The 14,715-nt window shown below is 55.1% G+C and overlaps 1 protein-coding gene across 1 annotated transcript in view; it reads right to left on the reverse strand.

The window, feature by feature from the left end:
- Nucleotides 1-14,715, reverse strand: part of OTOF (otoferlin) — a 151,907-nt gene that overhangs the window by 107,308 nt on the left and 29,884 nt on the right. Inside the window, exon 3 of the mRNA XM_014526912.1 lies at nucleotides 8,347-8,435. Coding sequence (XP_014382398.1) covers nucleotides 8,347-8,435 — 89 coding nt within the window. The remainder of the gene's footprint in view (nucleotides 1-8,346; nucleotides 8,436-14,715) is intronic.

A 14,715-nucleotide genomic window follows, 5' to 3' on the forward strand; every position in this document is an offset into this window, starting at 1 on the left:
CATATGCAACGGACCTGAAGTCAGCAGCCCCAGCCTGGCACCGGAGCAAGGAAAGGGCATGAGACCAGAAAGCAGGTCCTTCCCTGCCCCTGCAGACCCCGCTGCTTGCTCCAAATACAGCACAAGTACCAGGGATGATTTTACCCTGGGTTTACTCTGCAGTAAGGAGCAGGTACACAGCCACTCTCCCAAGGCAGCGGCTTGCAGAGGGCCCTAGTACAGCACCTGGCCGGGAGGCGGCAGTGGAGTCGTTCTGCATTAGCCATGGCAGACTGGACTAGGAGGGACAGACATGTGGCAGTCCATGTGTATACCCGTGTTGGGCACACCGTTCATCTCACCTTCCACGGGGTAACTGTACCTGCGACTCAGACCAGCGCCAGGCTGAGCATCACGTGTCTGCTCCCCTTCTGCTACAATGCGCTGCGTAGTAAATGGAGAATGACCCTCTGCCCTGCTGATACGACTTGATCTCCTAGGAAGCAGCTTTTCTTCTGCTTGCTGTTGGTCTGCTACTCCTGGGAGTTATTCTCCTCCTTCTTCCAACCATTTTTCACTTTGCTGGGCTGGCTTTCAACTCTGCTCTGATGAAGAATGCCTTGCATCCGAAAGCTTGTCTAACTTTATCTATGAGGTAGGTCTGATAAAAGAGATCCTGGCCTCCATGGTATCAGAGAATAATACAGAAGTGAGGCTGGAAAGGAGCTGCAGAGGTCACGTCTAGTCAGCCCTGTGCAAACCATCCCAGACAAATCCATAATCATAAAAATCACTGAAATCCTAAAGAAGTGGGGCTGGAAGGGACATCCATAGGTCACATCTAGTCCAACCCCTGCCTGAGGCAGGATCAGCCCTGTCCAAACCATCCTTACCCTAATCCTTACCCTAAACTCTTCATAAAACTATCAGCAACCCTGACACAGCACAAGGCATAATGGTAAACTCATCCTATGCCCACAGCCTCTGCTGATATCTCCCCGCCAGCAAAAGAAAAATGTAAGTCTAAACCGATGGGGGAGAAGGGTCCAGCAGGGCCAGGGCAGATTCAGAAATGTTATTAGTGGCATGAACACAGTTGTGGCAGGCTCAATAATAATATAATATTATATGGCACGTAAGAACACCTGCAGAGCCACGCTGGGTGAGAGCAATGGGCCGTGTTGCTCGGTGGCCTGTCTCCGACAGCAGATGCTTTAGACCACTCGTTTCCAACCTTTTTTAGATTTGAGCAAACCGCCCCCCTTAGAAAAAGCCAAATCGAGATTTTCACTCACTTTTGGACTACAGAAAAATCGTCTGTCGCAAAGCGCTCAGACAGCCCACGATAGGTCACAATGTTTTTATTGCTGTTTTGGGGGAGTTTATCTTGTGAATCGTGTTTGGACACCTAACGGGGCGAACGTGGTGTGGCATCCCATAGCACCCTCGACAGGGTCCCTGGCACCCAGTTGAGAATCGCGGCTTTAGAGGGAGGGCATATGAACAGGATGTAAGAAATGCCATGTCCTGGGGTCATCAAGTCTCATAGTGTATCCCAAAAGAGGGCAATATCACTGTCCCCATTTTAAAGATGGGGAAACCGAGTCAACGAGAAATCAAGTCTCCCAGCAGGCCGGCAGCAGAGCCAGGGATAGGACTGAGTCTTTGAAAAGCAATGCTTCTCAGTGTGAAAATGCAGCCAGCTCTGGGGGTGAAACACAGCGGCCAGTTTTACCTTGGTGAAATGAAAGGGGGGAACAGCCGCGGAGAGGGTCAGGGCAGTGAAATGCAACAGGAGAAGCTAGAATTGCAGCAAAGGACAGGAGAACATACTCCTCATCCTGCAGACACGCTGGGGGATCTTGAACAACCAAAAGCCAGAGCCTCTGGTCTAGGGCAGCATCGCCAGCAGCAACACAACCCCTGAGCCCTGGTCCAGGACATGGGGGCACCTACCAACATCTTAGAATACTAGAAATCAGAGAATCACAGAAAATGAGGGTTGGAAAGGACCTCAGGAGGTGACATCTAGTCCAACCCCCTGCTCCAAGCAGGACCAGCCCCAACCACGTCATCCCAGCCCGAACTTGGCCTAGCCGGGTCTTCAACACCTCCAAGGATGGAGACTGCACCGCCTCTCTGTCCCAGTGCTTCACCACCCTCCTCGTGAGACAGTGGGGGTCAGGGGGAAGGTGTGAGACAAAGGCCCTGAATATTGCAGAGATCTTCATAGTCGAGGATGTCGGGGCACAAAGGAGGAAACAAAGCCTCTGTGTTGATGCTGGAAAATGCAGCGCGGTTACAAGCCGCTCTTGGAACGAGTCTCTTTGTCGCACGCGGTAAGGAGATCCGGGCTCTGCGCCGCGGTATCAGTTGCAGGTAGGTGGATGTTACACATCCTCCCCCCCGCCGCTCCGGACACGTACACACAGCAGCGTGTGGACTCGTCGGGGGGATCGGATGGCAGCCTGCTGACGTGCTACGGAGAGGAGCCAGGGAGGGGGTATCATGCACGGCCGCGGGACTTAGCTCTTCCACGGCCTGGCCCTGCCTGACGCCTCGAGGCACGTTGCGAAGTGGCTGAGTCTCCCTATCATTGTATAGATGGGGAAACTGAGGCATGGAGACACACACAGCAGGTCAGAGGTGAGAGAAGGCTCCAGATCCCATGACTCCCAAGCAGGTGCTCGTATGTATTGGACCACGTTGTCCTCTCTGACACAGGGCGAAGAGAGGAAGTGTGGACTCCAGGTCTGGATTTGGCCACCATCCTTAGGGCTGATCTGCATGTCCCCTGCCCAGAAAGCACCCAGGCCCCTCTCCACGCACCTACCCCCAGCCCCAGCTAGCGTCTCTCATGGCACCCATCTCCTGCAAGGACACCCTAGGCTCTGGTACCTCTGGGAGCCATTCCCACCCCAGGCGTCTGACCTGCTGACTGCCCTCCCTGGCAGCGTCTCTCACACCCCTGCCTGAGTCTTCCCTTGGCTCTTAGCTGCAGTTGCGCAGAGACAAAGTGACTTGACCAAGGAGACGCAGGGAGTCGGTGTCAGAGGCCAGGGGTATGGGACAAGGCTGAGAGCTCTGAAACAATCCACCTCCAAGCCCAAGTTTAACCCTTTCTGTAAGTCCTCCCAGAATCCTCTGGGGTCACTCAGGAGGACTCAAGTTAGGGCACGTCCTTCCCATTTCGACTTTTCTTTTTTAAATGAGACTCCTGTCCATCCCCAACAACAAGCAGCAATGAAGCCCCCTCCTCGGCTTCTCCATCTGGCCTGGCCTGCTGCCCCCATGTGCTCAGGTCCCTGAAATGGCCTCTGCCTCCTCACGCCCTCCTCATGCAATGCAAAATGCCTGCATTGCACCAGGGGCAGGAGCAAAGTGCCAGGCCTCTGGGCACCCGGCCTGCCGGGCACAGCCTAACTCACAGAGCAGGGCTTCATCTCCTTCTGGATCCAGAGCAATGCTCCTCCTATATGTAAAATGGGCCAGTTTCAGCAGGACGTGCTCTCCGCCCTGCTCAACCCACGCTGGGTGGGGAGGATGATTTGCCGGGCTGTGAGAGCTAGAAGACCTGGTTCTCCTAAAAGATCTTATTCAGCTCGGTTATGGCAGTGGCTTCCCACTTCAAATAGCTTGGCTAAGTGCTGGCCTCTGCCACTGATTCCCCGCCTTGCCTTGGTCCCATCACCTTGCCTCTCCTTGGCCTCAGTGGCCCCATCTGCAAAATGGTAGTGACAGCTGAATGGGCAGGGGATGGCCTCCCCACATACTGCATAGAGGCCATGCATAGAGCAGGGATCTGGCTGAATAGGGTTGCAATGCGGGAGATCCCTTCAGGGCCCAGTCAGGACAGGGCGAACGGTGCAGGTAGGAGCCAAGGGCACTATCCCCCCTGCCCTTCAATGCCGACAGGTGGGATTGGGATAGGACACAGCATTGGGATAGCTTACAGGTGGCCTCTGAGCCCTGCCATCGGCTCCCCGAGAGAGACAGGCCGGCTGCAGCTGACACCGTGCCCGCCCCGCTGACACGGCTCAGGGAAAAGATCCTTTTGCAAGCTAATTAGCTGCACGGCGACTGCTCCCCTGGGAGGGAACCCAAGCCCCTTAACGAGCCAGGCAACGTTGTCCAAGCCGCGGCGCTCTCAATAATTCACAGCGAGCCTGCCTCAGATGTCGGGCTTTTATCTGGGGCTTGGCTCTGTCTCCTTTTCCCCAGCCCGCTGCATTATTCACCGAGAACGATCGCCTTCCCAGTCGCAGCTCCCCGCCCCCACACAACTTAAACCTTCCCCTGTCCCTTGAAGAGTGCTTATGGCACTGCCTTCCTGCTCCAGACGGCTTGGATGGGCGCTGGCCTCTGCCACTGACTACCCGCTTTGCCTTGGTCACATCGCTTCACCTCTGCTAGGCTTCAGTGGCCCCCACCTGCAAAATGGGAGTGACAGCCGAATGGGCAGGAGGATGGGGAGGCAGAATCGCTTGCTCACTGAGCTCCCTGCATTCAGCACAGAGGTCTTGCACTGGGCAGGGATCTCTGCTCTCACATAGCAAGTACTAAACTCATCCTGGTTGTGCCTAACTTCCCCTATGGCATCTCCTCAGGACCAGGCTTCACTCACCAGCCTGAGTCCCAAATGCACCAGAGGTGAAGATCCTCGGTGAGGTCTTTAAGCTGCATGTTGCTGGTGAGCATATCTGGCCCAAGCCGGTCAGGCCGCAGCTCTCTTTCCTTCTTAGCACACCCCTGGGTTGCCTGTCACTGCCCGCACACCTGCCCGGACTTGCCTCTGCTTTGCCTTTGCCTTCTCACCTCATGCTTTGGGTGGGAGGCTTTCCTTAGGGTTTGACTTGATTATTAACACCACTGGTTTTGCAATACTGCAGCCCCCTGCTCCTCTTTGAGCAGCTGCTTTTCTTCCTCACCGGTGATATTCCTCTCGCCCCTTCTCCCACTGCTTTTTCCTGCTTTGCTTTCTCTTTTCCCCAGATTTATTGCTGCTGTTTTTTCGGGTGAGATTTTCCAGGGACTGGCATTTCCTTGGCCTTACTTCCTTTCCACGTGCCTTGACATACTCAGACGTTAGATCTGCTGGCTACCTACAATAGGGGCAGGCAATTATTTCGGACAGAGGGCCACTTACCAAGTTTGGGCAAGCTGTTGAGGGCTGCATTTCCCTCTCCAGCGCAGGGAAGCAAAAAAAGTCCCGCAGTCCCAGGCCAGAAGCTTTTGCTAGGCAGGGGCTTCTGTTTGCGGGGGCAGGGTTGGGTGGGCCTTGCTGCTGGGTTCCACTCCTGGCTTCCCCTGGGTCCTGCTGCCCCTGTCTCCTGTCATCTTTGACAGGCAGCCAGGAGCAAATAAATATTACATTTTCTAAATACTTTAGGGGCCCCACCGGCCAGATAGAATGGCTTGGCAGGCCGGATCCGGCCCCCAGGCTGTATTTTGCCCACCCCGACCTACAATGTGAGGGATGCAGAAGGGGCCATGACATATCAGCGCTGGTGCTTTGTGAGCGCCTAAATCAGAGTGCAATGAGATCTGCGCTGGGTGTGAGATTGGCATACCTGGGCCCAGCAAAGCCACCCCAGAAATGACAAGCAAGCTCCATGGTTCAGATGTTTCTATCACAGATGCACCAAGAAGCTGTCAGGGAGCTGCAGAGGCCATGTCTAGTCCAACCCCTGCCTGAGGCAGGACCAGCCCTGTGCAAACCAGCCCGGACACATCCACTGTCCAGCCTCTGAGCACAATGACACCATCAGCCTTGACACAGCACCAGACATCGCACCTGAACCTGCCGCGAGGAAAGCAGGGGGACCGCAGCAGCCAACGTCCTGCTGCTGCAAAGGTTAATATACACTCGAGAGACCCCAGGCAGGTGCCGTGCCTCCATGACAGGAAGGCAAAACCCCCCAGTCCATACCAATCTGACCAAGGGGATAATACTCCTTCCTCACCCCCAATGCAGCCTCAGTCTGACCCTGAGCGCAGGGGCAAGACCCTCTAGCCAGCACCCTGCGGGGTTGGTGCCAGCAGGAGCATGGGCACAGCCCAGTCCCCATCCCCATCCTAGGCTGCAGCACCAGCGCCTCTGGGGGAGGCTTAGAAAAAAAACAACCCTTACACATGGGGGGGTGAAATTCCCTCCCAGCCCCATGCAGCATCCAGCAAAGTGTCAACCCACAGTGTCACAGCAGTGCAGGTGTGGAGGGTGGCCCTTTGGACAGGACACTGCCTGCTCGCAGTGAGCTAGACCGGCTTTCAAGGATGGAGGGCTGCTTTGTGGCAGAATCTGAGTTGGGAGATGAGCAACTTCCCATAGCCTTAGGATAGATTTACTGCAGCTGTGCCTCTATATTCCTCATTGCCTCCAAAGACCAGACCCTATCCTCCCCTAATCAAGACATCACCCCAATCACGCTCCCCTACACAACATCCTAGCTTGCCGGAGCGTGCTCCTTTAACAGGGAACAACCAGGCAGCAAAACGGAGCTACACCGCTGGGGAGTGTATGGCTCATGGGTGATTTTACAGTTTTTCCATGGGTTTGGGCAATGCGTCCCTTGTGTTCATGCAGCCCTACAGTAACCAGCTCCAGCCATGGGTGTGTTTAACCAGCGCGTGGGCTCTCTGGTTCCAGATCTAATCACAGACCAGGAGGGCTGGAAGGGACCTCGGGAGGTCACATCGAGTCCAACCCCCTGCTCCAAGCAGGACCAGCCCCAACTACATCATCCCAGTGGAGGCTTTGTCTAGCCGGGGCTTCAAAACCTCCAAGGATGGAGATGCCATCACCTCTCTGGATAGCTTGTTCCAGTGCTTTACCACCCTCCTAGCAAGAAAGTTTTTCTTAATATCCAGCCTCAACTTCCTTTGCTGCAGCTTGAGCCCATTGCTCCTTGTCCTGTCATTTGCCCCCACTGAGAACAGCCCAGCTCCATCCTCTGCACACCCCCTCCCTGCAGGGAGCTGAAGGCTGCTGTTCAACCCCCCTTGGTCTTCTCTTCTGCAGACTAAATCAGCCCATTTCCCTCAGCCTCTCCTCACACCTCATGTCCCCCAGCCCGCAACCATTTTCATATCCTCCACTGGACTCCCTCCAATATGTCCACATCTTTTCTGCAGTGGGGGCCACAACTGGACACAGGACTCCAGATGTGGCCTCCCCAGTGCTGAATAGAGGAGAAGAATCACGTCCCTCGATCTGCTGGCAATGCTGCTCCCAATGCAGCCCAGGATGCCAGTAGCCTTCTTGGCACCAAGGGCACACTTCTGGCTCCTGTCCAGCTTCTTGTCCCCTGTCCCCCCAGGTCCTTTTGTGCAGAGCTGCTGCCCAGCCCGTCACCCCCAGCCTGCACCTGTGTATGCGATTGCTCCCTCCTAAGTGCAGGACCTTGCACTTGTCTTTGTTGGACATTTCTCTTGCTCCAATCCTCCAATTTGCTTAGGTCACTCTGAATCCTAGCCCTGCCCTCCAGCGTATCTACTACACCCCCAGCTTGGTGTCATCTGCAGACTTGCTGAGGGTGCGCTCTGCCGTCGTCCAGGTTGTTGATGAAGACACTGAACAAAACCAGCCCCAGGACTGACCCCGGTGGCGTTCCACATGATACCGGCTGCCAACTAGGTATCGAGCCATTGATTACTACTCTTTGAATCCGACAATCCAGCCTGTTTTCTATCCACCCCACAGTCCATTCATCCAACCCGTAACTCCTCAGCTGGCTTGCAAAAGAGACAGCACCTCTTTCCACCCCCTCCCCTGGCAGTAGACACAGGTCCTTCCAGGCTTCTCCTTTGAGAGTCGCTTTGTATTTAAGCCCCAGTTTCGGGGGAACACGCTGATGTCCTTGCAGTGAGGGGAAACCCCAGGAAATAACCAACCCAGCAGCTCAAGGGCTGGGAGAAAGGAGTCTTTCCTCGAGCACGTGCCTAATGGATGAGCTAAATAACATGCTAAAGGAGGAAATCTGTGAAAACATGCATCACCTAGCACACAGTACTGAAACTTAAATGCCCAGGGAAGTAAAACCCAGAGAGGCAGGAAGAGAAATAAAACAGAAAGTCATCTGTGGCAGGGCTGCCAGATGTTCCAGGTGTCTCATTCCCTATTGAGACACCCAGACAACTCCCATATGCATGGTGCACCAGCCAAAAGCAATGGCAAGACCCTGTGAAAAGCAGGCGGCTTATTCAGGGGCTTTCAGGCTACCGAGTTTGCAAATTTTAGCTCCGGTTTGCAGGGCAGGGAATCCGTCTGGTGTCCCGAGAAGTGGCCGTTAGCTTCTCGGTCCAGGCTCGAAGCAGCTTGTGTGGGGCTGCTCCGGGCGCGGGGAGCGGGGAGGCGATGGGCTGGCTCACCTGTTGGAGAAGACCTTGCTGTAGTTGAAGACCTGGATCTCCAGCATCTCGTTGCCATTGATGTTGCTGGCAATGGGCCACCGGAAGGTCTGGGGAGGAGAGAAGGGACACCGGGTTAGGGCACTTCTGGGGGCTGCTGCAGGCCAGGCACTGGGTTGCGGGGGCTGTACGTGCCCAGGGATCAGCCGGTGCCGACCGCAGCAAGGCAGTGCCACAAAGCGCCCCGGGGAAGAGGTGCAAGGGAGGGAACATGCTGGGATAAGGTTTTGGGAAGGACCCGGTGCAGGGATAGGGAAGGGAGGTCTACAGCATCCCTCTCTCCTGTCACTAGGGGATGCAGCCCAGCAAGGAAGGGCTTTGCTGAGTTTTGAAATGATGCTTATGTGTCTTTGGACATGTGTCTTTGTCCTCAGGCAGGGGTTGGATCAAATGGGACCTCTGGAGATCCCTTCCAGCCCCACGGCTCTGGGATTTCTGACTCTTTGCAGCAGAGGATCACTCACCTCTTCAACCGTGGCCAGCTCCGCTCTGCTGAGAGTTTCCCTAGCATTAGGGGATGGGGCATGGAGGTGGAAATGCAAAGGGCAACACCTTGTCAAAGGAGCTTGGTCACCAGGGGCAGAGGGAGTGGCGTTTTAACACTTTAAAATGTTGTCATTAAATCAACATTAAAAAGGCAGTTTCCTCCCAAAGGTGTTGGCAGAAAATAGCACAGGTGCCTGCCTCTCTGCAAAGCATCTAAAATAACAGGGCGCATTTAACAACCAGCAGGACACTGGCATATGCGCTATTGCCATAACATCCTGATCTGGACAAGGAGGAATGGACTGATGGAGCCTGAAGGGTTTTGTCCAGTTCAGACGTCTGCAAATCACCACAGATCAGCTGAGGAGAGGTTTGGAAAGCACATTGCATTGAGCCTGTTTTAATGCTCTGTTTTAAACTGAACCTGCAAAATCAATTGCAAAAGTCTCATCCGGGCCAAGTGGCAGAGACGCAACCAACTACCGCATTTTGCTGATCTCGTCCAGAATTGGTCCTGGAAAGGCCAGAGAAAAAGGAGACGGAGAAGCCGTGGGCCAACCCACCCACCCAGACTCCTCGCTAAGAGCCTGTTAGCAGTCCAGTCTCCAAATCCACATTGGCTTCAAGATGGTTTAGGACCCCGTGAGACCGAGGTTGAGTGTTTCTGCCCAGCTTGAAGCAAAGGGGATGAAAGGGTTGAGATGCAGAGCTCCCTCCCCCGGCAGCATGAATTTCACTGTCCCTTCCTGACTGCCAACCATTCACATGGAGACCCCCCTAAACTGCCTGATTCCTCGAAGGGTGAACGGGGAATATAATATAATATAATATAATATAATATAATATGCTGTTTCATGCTACTCTTTCTCAGACTGCTGCAGCATTTCTAGTGCTACTTTTGGGGGCTCAGGCTGGCCCATCCCCGGGACGGGCTGTGGTTTAACGTCTCTTCACAGAGGCTCTACGGCTTTTTCACTCCTTGCTTTCCAGACAGCCGTGCTTAATTAGCCGGAACCGAACCGATCAATACGCTCGGCAGGGGATGCGGCTGCCAATTCCTAGAGCCATTATCCTGCTTTCGTGCCATTCATCCCTGCAAAGCTGCCGTATCTCAGCAGCCTGCGCCAGGCCGTGACTGCGGAGAGGTGCCCCCGGCGAGGCAAACCCTGCAGTGGAAAAGGGGGTAGGCAGGCGGTTGAGGAGCAGGGGCTTTTCCATCCAGGCCCCTTTGAAACCAGCTCGCCACGGCAGCCCTGGAGAGCACTGAGCTGCCGTCGTTCAGAGAGGCAAATTGCAGACAACTGGGCCGCGTGGTTGTTAATGATCCCCAAAAGAAGAGCCCGCAGCTAACGTCCAGCTGGATGACCGTCCTTTCTACCACCTGCATGCATACAAAATGTGCTATTCTATGCCAAGGGGCAGCGCAACGCTGCGGTACATGGTGCCATGTTCCTCCCCAGAGGCGGCTGCAATTTATAGGTGGGTTCCCTGCATCGGCTGTCTTAGCTTCTCCCCACAAAGGGCTCTGTGCAGATGCAGGATTGCAGGATTTGGGGTCAGGAAGGGATTTCCCCCCCTGCTCAGACTGGTACAGACTGGGGAGGTGTTGCCTTCCTCTGTAGCAGGGGCACGGCCTCTACCTGGGGTCTTGGGACTATATATTAACCCCCTTTTACAGCAGCAGGATGCTGGCTGTTGTGATCCCTCTGCTTGCCCTGGGGCAGGATCGGGTGTGATGCCTGGTGCGGTGTCAGGGGTGACTGCAGTTTTGCTCAGAGGCTGGGCAATGGGTTTGTCTGGGATGATTTGGACAGGGCTGATCCTGCCTCAAGCAGGGTTTGGACTAGATGTGATGTCTGCAGCTCCCCTCCAGCCCCACGGCCCTGTGACCTCTATGACTTTCCAGCTCCCCAAACTGCTGGCTGTGTTTCCCAGCTCATCGACTCCCAGGACTTGTCATCACTGAGCTAGCGCTTCCCCATCCAGGACCAGCAGGCATCCTGCAGAGAAGCCAGCAGTACCCCGACCGCCTCTCCTTGGCATGTCCTGTTGCTTCAGTCCTCTTTGGACCACCCTGCCACGCCAGCAAAGCCTAAACGTTGCCGTCCGCGGGACCTGGATACCCAAACAATGCCATGCTCTCTCCCTTGCCCAAGGAAGGGGGCAGACGTGAAACCATTGAATCACAGACAAGGAGGGATGCAGGGAGCTCAGGAGGTCACATCTAATTCAACCCCTGCTCCAAGCAGGACCAGCCCCAACTGCATCATCCCAGACACGGCTTTGTCTACCCGAGGCTTCAACACCTCCAAGGATGGAGACTGCACCACCTCTCTGGGTGACCTGTCCCAGTGCTTCACCACCCTCCTAGCAAGAAAGTTTTTCCTAATATCCAACCTCAACTTCCCTTGCTACAGCTTGAGCCCATTGCTCCTTGTCCTGCCATCTGCCCCCACTGAGACCAGCCCAGCTCCATCCTCTTTGCAGCCCCCCTGCAGGGAGGTGAAGGCTGCTATTCAATCCCCTCGGTCTTCTCTTCTGCAGACTCAATCAGCCCATTTCCCTCAGTCTCTCCTCACCAGTCCTGTCCCCCAGCCCACAACCATTTTCATCGTCCTCCACTGGACCCTCTCCAATGTGTCCACATCCTTTCTGCAGGGGGGGGGCTCTGAAATGGCTCAGAAAGCTGCAAGCACAAGCTGACCGGGGTGTCAGGAACAAGCAGGGCCCCAATCTCTGGCTTCTAGTCACAGAAATAATTAATGGTGGGTAGCGAGCGGCGGGGGGAAGAAATGCAACCAAGGAGCTGGCTTAGGAAGGAGAATGGCCTCAAAGCCTTCCCAGACCTGGGCCGGTGCAGGGAAGGGCAGCGGGGTGGGAGCAATGATGACCCCTCTCATCCAAGCAGAGGTCTCAGCAAAATGAAGGCCAAGACAGGATACAACTGGGCTCTGCACAAACTGGGGGCAGGCCAAGCATAGCATGGAATACATTTTGGTCGCAAGCAGAAGGATGCAAATGCTTTGGGCAGGTGGGGTTCGAGCCCGGGCCACAGTGAGGAGCAGGGAGGGCGCAAGGGTTGGACTCTCACGCAGAGGAAGCAGAGCTCTGCCTTTGGGGACCCAGATGGTCCCTTCCAGCTCTGTGTCCCCTGCAATAGGTGAGCACGAGATGGCAGGGCAACGGAAAGGAGAGAAAGCCCAATGGTGCCCAGAGGGACCGGGAAAAGACCCCTAAAAGGCCTCACGGGCGAGCTGATAGTTGCATGTCACAGCACTGCATGCAGAAACCACGGCTTGATGAGCAAGGTCTCCCCAAAGCGCTGCTAGGAACGAGCCGTGGGCTGTCAATATAAAACCATCAGAGCGCCCGGCTTCCCGCATTGCATCCAAGTGCAAGAGCCCAGATCGAAGAAGCATGATCAAAGCAAACCATTCACGAACACAGGCTAAAATTATTCCTCCCGGATCTTTAATGAATGCTTACAAACTCTGAACACACTCCTGCTGACAGGGCGGTTCGTGAAAGCAGTCAAATGAGACAAAAATTAGCTGTGCTTTTTTGATGCTGCCTATATTTTCTGACCAGTGCCAGGTATGTGCCATGATACAGATGCCAGGGCATCCTTGAGGGGGTCGTTTTGTTAAGCCAGTGAGAAGGCAACCAGGTAAATGTTCATCTTTATAAATTGCCCTATAAATAAAAGCTTGGTGTGCAGCTGCATGGGGCAGCATTGCAAGGGAAAAGCACTGCCTGGGACAGGAAAGCATCCCCGTTGTCCTGCAGGGCATCTGTGCCAAGAAAGAGAGAGAGTCACAGACAACGAAGGTTGCAGGGAGCTCAGGGGGGTCACGTCTAGTCCAAGCCCCTGCTCAGAGCAGGACAAGCCCCAACTCCATCATCCCAGACAAGACTTTGTCTACCTGGGGCTTCAAAACCTCCACGGATGGAGAGTCCACCACCTCTCTGGGTAACCTGTTCCAGTGCTTCACTACCCTCCTCGGGAGAAGGTTTTTCCTAATATCCAACCTCAACTTCCCTTGCTGCAGCTTGAGCCCATTGCTCCTTGTCCTGTCATCTGCCCCCACTGAGACCAGCCCAGCTCCATCCTCTTTGCAGCCCCCCTGCAGGGAGGTGACGGCTGCTATTCAATCCCCCTCGGTCTTCTCTTCTGCAGACTCAATCAGCCCATTTCCCTCAGCCTCTCCTCACCAGTCCTGTCCCCCAGCCCCACAACCATTTTCATTGCCCTCCGCTGGACTCTCTCCAATGTGTCCGCATCTTTTCTGCAGTGGGGGGGCCCACAACTGGACACAGGACTCCAGATGTGGCCTCCCCAGTGCTGAATAGAGGGAAGAATCACTGCCTTCGATCTGCTGGCACCGCTCCTGATAATACAGCCGATCACACCGTTACCTTTCTTGGCAGCACGGGCACACTGCTGGCTCCTGTTCAGCTTCTCATCCCCTGTCCCCCCACGTCCTTTCCGGCAGAGCGGCTGCCCAGCCTGTCGGCCCCAGCCTGCCCCGGTGCAGGGGATTGCTCCCTCCTCAATGCAGGACTTTGCACTTGTCCTCGTCGAACCTCATGGGATTTCTTTTGGTGCAATCCTCCAACGTGTTAGGGTCTTTCTGAACCCTAGCCCGACCCTCCACTGTATCTACTACCCCCCACCAGCCTGGTGTCACCTGTAACATTGCTGAGGGTGCGCTCTGTGCCATCTTCCAGCTGGGATGGAGGAATTCAAACATCGTCTCTGCCTTAAGGGAGAGCGAGTCTAAATACATTTTCTTTTTTAAATAGACCAAAGAGAGACTACATGAGAATGCAGATTAGATTGGCTTTTAACTGATGACTTTCCTCATTTTCTGCTGCTGTTTCCTTGGCTCATCCAGTCCCCTGAGGATCTCCCAGGCAATGCGTCTGCAATACAGGACTGGAGATGGCAGTCGGGTTTTCCAAGAGACATCAGCTGCCCTCCGCCCCCTCTCCTCCCCATCCCGACCAAGTGCAATCAGGACAGCAATCTTCCTGGCCTGTCCAGGTCACGACACCTCTCCTCCCTTGGCATCTCTCTGCTGGCTCCCAGTCTTCCTTCCCATCCACTTAAAACCCTTTGGGAAACTCATCCCTTCTCCATGACTCCCTTGGGGGCCTGGATCTCCCTGGTCACTCTAATATCACGAGTGTCTCACAGTCCTTTAGCATTTTGATTCCCTCTGTGATCCTCTAAGGTGGGGTTATTCCCATGATACGGAGGGGGAAACTGAGGCATTGAACTCCTAAGTCATTTCCTCAAGCAAATAGCAGAGCAGGGAACTGGACCCAGGTCTCCAAAACCCTGGGCTTGTCCCTGACCACTGGGCCATCCTGCCCTAATCTCACTCAGTGACACAGCACCCATCACCTGCCCGTTGCCCACCGACTCCTTCATGCTTGCACCTTGGCAGTCTCCCTAGCAGGAAGAGCATCCTAGCTCTGCGGATGGCTCAGCGCTGGAACAGACCCGGGGTATCTCTGTGGCGGGCCAGTAGGGGGCGCTCCTGCGTTGAGCCGCCCACCTCCCTGCTCCCGCCCACCTTCCAGGCTCCGAGTGCCTCCCTGGGGTGCCTCCCGTCCGGCCGACCCCTTCCCTGGAGCACACCCGCTGGCCTGGGGTTCCCGCTGCCACCATCCAAGGCTCTGGACTCACTTCTGGCTCTGCGCACCTTGGAAAACACAGGCCTGATCGTCCAATGGGTGCTAGACCCAATACAAGCACTTGGGGCACTTCCCCAAGTCAGGGGCTGATTAGGAAGCCTCCCTCAGTCCACCGACCTAAGGGGCCTCCTTGGCATAATTTAG

This window comes from Alligator sinensis, unplaced genomic scaffold (genome assembly GCF_000455745.1).
Source record: "Alligator sinensis unplaced genomic scaffold, ASM45574v1 scaffold1757_1, whole genome shotgun sequence".
NCBI classification, from domain to species: Eukaryota; Metazoa; Chordata; order Crocodylia; family Alligatoridae; genus Alligator; species Alligator sinensis.